This window comes from Coregonus clupeaformis, chromosome 10, assembly GCF_020615455.1.
Source record: "Coregonus clupeaformis isolate EN_2021a chromosome 10, ASM2061545v1, whole genome shotgun sequence".
Classification (NCBI taxonomy): domain Eukaryota; kingdom Metazoa; phylum Chordata; class Actinopteri; order Salmoniformes; family Salmonidae; genus Coregonus; species Coregonus clupeaformis.
The window spans coordinates 20195442-20202755 of NC_059201.1; the positions used below are offsets into that span (position 1 = coordinate 20195442).

The 7314-nt window shown below is 47.6% G+C and overlaps 1 protein-coding gene across 1 annotated transcript in view; it reads right to left on the reverse strand.

Moving 5' to 3' along the window:
- epha8 (eph receptor A8) overlaps window positions 1–2421 on the reverse strand; it is a 93395-nt gene extending 90974 nt beyond the window's left edge. Inside the window, exon 1 of the mRNA XM_045222878.1 lies at window positions 2196–2421. Within this exon, the coding sequence (XP_045078813.1) occupies window positions 2196–2289 (94 nt within the window). The 5' untranslated portion in view covers window positions 2290–2421. The remainder of the gene's footprint in view (window positions 1–2195) is intronic.
- Window positions 2422–7314: the final 4893 nt, after the last annotated feature.

Sequence of the window (7314 nt, forward strand, 5' to 3'; positions counted from 1 at the left end):
TGATCGAGCAGGCCAGTGCCCTGCAGCCAGCCTCCACTAGTGTGATTGGGTCACGGGGGTTGCGTGATCAGCAGGTGAGACTTCAGACTAGATCACAAACACTGCATCTCCAATTAGTGGTCGTAGTCTATAAACTGTATATGGTATCATTTAAGTGGAGGAACAGAGAACTATACACATTTGTCTGTTGTGTTTTTGTAATCATTGCTAGCTTCTAGAGGGGGATGTGGATGGAAAGAGAGGGGGGGGGGCTCTTACTTTGTTGTCTCAATCTCTCTCTTTATATCCTTACAGCCTATCACTGACCTTAAGAGCCCTCCTCTCTCTTTATATCATTACAGCCTATCACTGACCTTAAGAGCCCTCCTCTCTCTTTATATCCTTACTGCCTATCACTGACCTTAAGAGCCCTCCTCTCTCCCTCTCTACCTCTCTGTCCTTTCACTGCGCTAAACTGAGGATAAACTGTGATCCTTCCTTTCCCCCATCATCCCTCTCTCCTCTGTGCTTTCTCTCTGTTCTGGGATAAATACTGAGATCTCTCCACCGTCCTCTCTCCCTCTCTCTCTCCATCACTCTTTCCTGGGCAGTGTTAAGCTGATGCTGCCAGTGGGGCAAGAGCTCTGACAGTCACGCCAAGACTGACTCTGCTCTGAGTCTCAGGAGACAAGACCCATGACAAGGACAGACCCATCCTGTCACACACACACGCATGCACACACACAGAGATACACACACACACAAGCATGCATGCACGCACACACAGACACACACACACAAGAATGCAAGCACACACAGACACACACACACAAAAGCATGCATGCACGGACGTGTGCACACACACACACACACACACACACTGGGTCAAACACGCACGCTCACACCCATGCACACAAGGGACACAGAGGATGAGTGACACAAGTTTAACAAGTGAAAACAAACCGATGCTGTCACGAGATTGTAGGACGGAGGACATGAAGAAGGACAAAAACAAACCCTGATATTTCTCACAGGGTTATGGATGGGATTGTTTTGCCTAGCATCTGTTGTTGTCTTGGGACACCATCAGAAACACAGTGTGTCAGCTCACAGTTTTATAATAATAATAATATGCCATTTAGCAGACGCTTTTATCCAAAGCGACTTACAGTCATGCGTGCATACATTTTTGTGTATGGGTGGTCCCGGGGATCGAACCCACTACCTTGGCGTTACAAGCGCCGTGCTCTACCAGCTGAGCTACAGAGGACCACAGCTGAGCTACAGAGGACCACATCATTAATAGATTTCTAAATAAAGGGAAACTGTCCTTCAGTCCTGAAGACTGTCAAACAAAAGGAAAGGCTGATTCCTTTCAGGTGATTTGACCATCAGCATGGTCTATTCTACTGAGGACTCTAGACTATGGATTTGAGGCATGATTATTGTCATCAACTGCATGTTGTCCCTGTGTCATTTAGTCACTGAACACAACAATCAATGTCTCGGTAATCTTCTATCCCTGGCCTACTGCCCACTGCTGATTGGTTTACAGGGTTTTTCCAATAAAACACTTTGTTAAGGAAATACTGTATTTAGATGGCATGCGACGCACGTATCCAATCTCTCTCATGCAGATACACACTCATATACCAGCTCATGCATAACCAAGCAATATGAGCAATCTCTGCATGTGTGCAAACACGCACATAGACTCAACAGCACACACACACAGCATCCCGAAAAGGTATTGCCTTCAGGGAAAACTTTCATCACTTTACCAGGATGAACTTTCTAACAGATAGGTAGTTCAGATAGGGCTTGACGGCATGTGTGTGTGTGTGTGTATGTGCGTGTGTGTGTTTCAGGTAGTCTTGCTTTCATAATTCAGCTGAGCTCCACATGTGATAAGTTAATCCTGGCTGAAGGCATGAGACACAAATAATTCACGCCTGTCCACACGAATGAACGTGTGTGTGAGCACCAGTGTGTATGCATGTGATTCCCCTGCTGCCCTTCTGTCACTTTCGTACCTTCACACACAAACACAGGCACGCGCACACACACACAAACACACACACAGACACACACACAGACACACACACAGACACACACACACACACACACAGACACACACACACAGACACACACACACAGACACACACACACACACAGACACACACACACACACACACACACACACACACCTGCTTTACCTTCATTGTTGTTGTTGTTGTTTCCGGTGGTGCCCAGTACTTGTAGTGATATAGTCCATAGAAGCAGTGCTATGAGCCCTGGGTCTGAAGCCATGGTGCTCTCTCACACACACATACACACTACCGATCTCCCGCTCTTCCTCTTTCTCACTCCCTCTCTCTTACTCTCCCTCTCCTCCTCTTGCTGCCTCTCTCTGTGTCCCAGTGTTAAAGCGGAGCCTGAGCCAGCGCTGAGAGAGTGTGTGTGAGAGTGTGTGTGTGTGTGTGTGTGAGGGGCTGAGAGCTCATTGGGCTAGAGTTAGAGACTGCCTCTGTGCTTCTCAGCCTCTCTGTCTGCTCTCACACATACATACACACTCACCAGGCAGCGGGAGGGAGGGAACAGGCTGTCACTCCAACGTCCATTAACCAATTAGAGCACAGGATTCGGCAGGTCCACTAAGCAAATACTCACACGATACCTCACCTTTACCCATCCCACCTCAGAGCCTCTCTTTCTCTCTTTCTCTCTGTATATTTAGTGCTCTCTTGCTCTCTCTCTCTCTCTGACACTCCGCTGTCTCCCTCTTTCTTTTTCTCTCTCCCGCACGCACTTTCGACCGTCTTTTACTCTCTGCCTCTGAATCTCAATCTCTCCTCTTTCCCTTCCAGCTTAGTCGCCTGCCCCTCTCTGCCTCACTTGCTCTTGCTCAAATCCACCTCTCCCTCTTCTCTCTCTCTGACATCTCTGTCCTCTTTCTTTTTTTCCCGTTCTCTCCTACAAATTCTAAACACAAAATGCTTGCAACTAATTATCATAATATTTTCAGTCGTTTGTACATACAAATGTCCTGCTCTTGGATATCAAGAAAACTCCACAACATAGAACATATTCCTTCATCTTTTCTTCTTTTGGAAAAAGGTTGGCTATTGATATTAAAGGCCCAGTGCAGTCAAAAACTTGATTTTCATGTGTTTTATATATGTTTCCACACTATGAGGTTGGAATAATACTGTGAAATTGTGAAAATTATGAAAATGCCTTGTTAGTGTAAGAGCTGTTTGAAAAGACTGCCTGAAATTTCACTCTGTTTTGGTGGAATGGAGTTTTAGCCTTCCATGGTGGCATCACAATGCGGTAAATTAGTTAAGAAAGAGAGGTCCAAATCTAATTTTCAGTTTCACTCCCAGACAGTCCTAGCTAAATTCTTGCTTGAGAAATTGCCATTTGCTAAGAAGCTATTTTTGTATCTTTTTGACCATTTTCATTGAAAACAATCACAGTAAGGTACTTAATTGTTACCAAGAAATTATTTGATTATTGAGGTAAAAACGGCTGCATTGGACCTTTAACGGAATCACAATTCACCATACAGTATTTCTTTGAACTCTTTGTTTAGGTTGAGACAGTGGAATATAGTTGACATCTGCTGCTGTCGGGAGAGGTTGTGTTTTTCTCTAGCTGGAGGTAAGCAGGAGGTAAGCTTCTCATATGGTGTTGAGTAAAGCTTAACCATGTATTAGATCGTAGGTAGGTAGTTAGTTGTAGTTAGGTATTGTATTTATCATAGGTTAGTATTGTTGTTATTGTAGGTTTCCGTAGGTAATTGTAGGTTAGTATCGAAGCACGAGGCTAGCTAGCTAGCGGGTAGCTACTGGTAACGATTAGCAACGGTGGAGAGCTGTTTCCAATGTTAATGTGCTGCTACCCAACGTTTAATTTTTGCTGCGTTATGCGTTATGAAAGGAACTAGACACGGACATTAATTATCTGTTTAGTGTGCTAACACACTCTTGGCAGTTTGTTGTAACCAAGTATTGGTGCTAAATTGTGTGTTAATGGATGCTAGCTTGCTAGTTAGCTACGGCGTCATAGCTAGGTATCGTGGGTTGTTGTGGGTAGTTACTGCAGGTTTAGTGTGCTAACACACTCTTGGCAGTTTGTTGTAACCAAGTATTGGTGCTAAATTGTGTGTTAATGGATGCTAGCTTGCTGGTTAGCTACGGCGTCATAGCTAGGTATCGTGGGTTGTTGTGGGTAGTTACTGCAGGTTGGCAGTGTCTTCGGCCGTGCCGGCTGTAGCACGAAGCGAGCTAACTAGCCGTTTTTCGAACAGAGTCAGAGTCAACACAGTAGCCATTGTGTGCCGGGTGTAGCACGAAGCTAGCTAGCTAGCCGTTCTTCAAACAAAGTCAACACAGTGGCCATTGCTAGCTACCCAACACAACACGACCAGCTAACTGTACTGTAGTAGCTAAATACAATATACTTGTCCTAGCTAGCCAACGTTGAATCATTGCTGCGTCATGAAAGGAACTTGACACAGACACGAATGATCTGTTTAGTGTGTTATCACACTATTGGTGGTTTGTTGTGACCAAGTGTTTGTGCTAAACTGTGTGTTACTGGATGCTAGCATGCTAGTTAGCTAGTTAACACACTATTGGTGGTTTGTTGTGACCAAGTGTTGGTGCTAAACTGTGTGTTAAACTGTGTGTTATTGGATGCTAGCATGCTAGTTAGCTATGGTGTCATAGTTAGCTAGCTGAATAAAGTGGGTTGAGTCTATTCCTTTAAACATTGAACCGCTGTGGTTCACAACAATTCTGATTTCTAAAGGTGGAAGTTGGGAGAGTTTTTGTTCCGGGTGGTTCAGTGAAACAATTTTAGTTTCTGAGGTAGAAGTTTTTGGTGAGGGAGGCCCTGCTCTCTCCTCTCCCAGATGCTTAGCTCATTTCATTCCGATCTCCTCTGCATTTTTGTAGCCATTTGCTACAGCCTGTCAACTATGCCTCTGCCTATCCCTGTTCTCTCCTCTCTGCACAGGCTACACAAACGCACCACACCGCGCGGCTGCTGCCTCTCTAACCTGGTGGTCCCTGCACGCACCCCTCACCTGGAGTTCCAGGTCGCAGGCAGCCTCTGGAACTGCCGTTCTGCTGCCAACAAAGCTGACTTCATCCCAGCCTATGCCAACCTCCAGTCCCTCGACTTCCTGGCGCTGACGGAAACATGGATCACCACTGAAAACACTGCTACTCCTACTGCTCTCTCCTCGTCTGACCATGTGTTCTCGCATACCCCGAGAGCATCTGGTCAGAGGGGTGGTGGTACAGGAATCCTCATCTCTCCCAAGTGGACATTCTCAATTTTTCCCCTAACCCATCTGTCTATCTCCTCATTTGAATTCCATGCTGTCACAGTCACTAGCCCATTTAAGCTTAATATCCTTGTCATCTATCGCCCTCCAGGTTCCCTTGGAGAGTTCATCAATGAGCTTGACGCCTTGATAAGTTCCTTTCCTGAGGATGGCTCACCCCTCACAGTTTTGGGGGATTTCAACCTCCCTATGTCCACATTTGACTCATTTCTCTCTGCCTCCTTCTTTCCACTCCTCTCCTCTTTTGACCTCACCCTCTCACCGTCCCCCCTACTCACAAGGCAGGCAATACGCTTGACCTCATCTTCACTAGATGCTGCTCCTCTACTAATCTCACTGCAACTCCCCTCCATGTCTCCGACCACTACTTTGTTTCCTTTTCTCTCTCGCTCTCCTCCCACACTACTCACTCTGCCCCTACACAGATGGTAATGCGCCGCCGCAACCTTCGCTCTCTCTCTCCCACTACTCTCTCCTCTTCCATCCTATCATCTCTTCCCTCTGCTCAATCCTTCTCCCTCCAATCTCCTGATTCTGCCTCCTCAACCCGCCTCTCCTCCCTTTCTGCATCCTTTGACTCTCTGTGTCCCCTATCCTCCCGGCCGGCTCGGTCCTCCCCTCCAGCTCCGTGGCTTGATGACTCACTGCGAGCTCACAGAACAGAGCTCCGGGCAGCGGAGCGGAAATGGAAGAAAACTAAACTCCCTGCCGACCTGGCATCTTTTCACTCCCTCCTCTCTACATTTTCTTCATCTGTTTCTGCTGCTAAGGCCACCTTCTACCACTCTAAATTCCAAGCATCTGCCTCTAACCCTAGGAAGCTCTTTGCCACATTTTCCTCCCTCCTGAATCAACCCCCCTCTCTCTCTGTGGATGACTTCGTCAACCACTTTGAAAAGAAGGTTGACGACATCCGATCCTCGTTTGTTAAGTCTAATGACACTGCTGGTCCTGCTCACACTGCCCTACCCTATGCTTTGACTTCTTTCTCCCTCTCTCTCCAGATAAAATCCTGCGACTTGTGACTGCAGGCCGCCCAACAACCTGCCCGCTTGACCCCATCCCCTCCTCCCTTCTCCAGACCATCTCCGGTGACCTTCTCCCCTACCTCACCTCGCTGATCAACTCATCCTTGACCGCTGGCCATGTCCCTTCCGTCTTCAAGAGAGCGAGAGTTGCTCCCCTTCTCAAAAAACCAACACTCGACCCCACTGATGTCAACAACTACAGACCAGTATCCCTTCTTTCTTTTCTTTCCAAAACTATTGAGCGTGCCGTCTTTAGCCAACTCTCTTGCTATCTCTCTCAGAATGACCTTCTTGATCCAAACCAATCAGGTTTCAGGACTGGTCATTCAACTGAGACTGCTCTTCTCTGTGTCACGGAGGCTCTCCGCACTGCTAAAGCTAACTCTCTCTCCTCTGCTCTTGTCCTTCTAGACCTGTCTGCTGCCTTTGACACTGTGAACCATCAGATCCTCCTCTCCACCCTCTCCGAGCTGGGCATCTCCGGCGCGGCTCACTCCTGGATTGCGTCCTACCTGACCGGTCGCTCCTACCAAGTGGCGTGGCGAGAAGCTGTCTCCGCACCACGTGCTCTCACCACTGGTGTCCCCCAAGGCTCAGTTCTAGGCCCTCTCCTTTTCTCCCTATACACCAAGTCACTTGGCTCTGTCATATCCTCACATGGTCTCTCCTATCATTGCTACGCTGACGATACACAACTAATCTTCTCCTTTCCCCCTTCTGATAACCAGGTGGCGAATCGCATCTCTGCATGTCTGGCAGACATATCAGTATGGATGACGGATCACCACCTCAAGCTGAACCCTGGCAAGACGGAGCTGCTCTTCCTCCCGGGGAAGGACTGCCCGTTCCATGATCTCGCCATCACGGTTGACAACTCCCCTGTGTCCTCCTCCCAGAGTGCGAAGAGCCTAGGCGTGACCCTGGACAACACCCTGTCGTTCTCCGCCAACA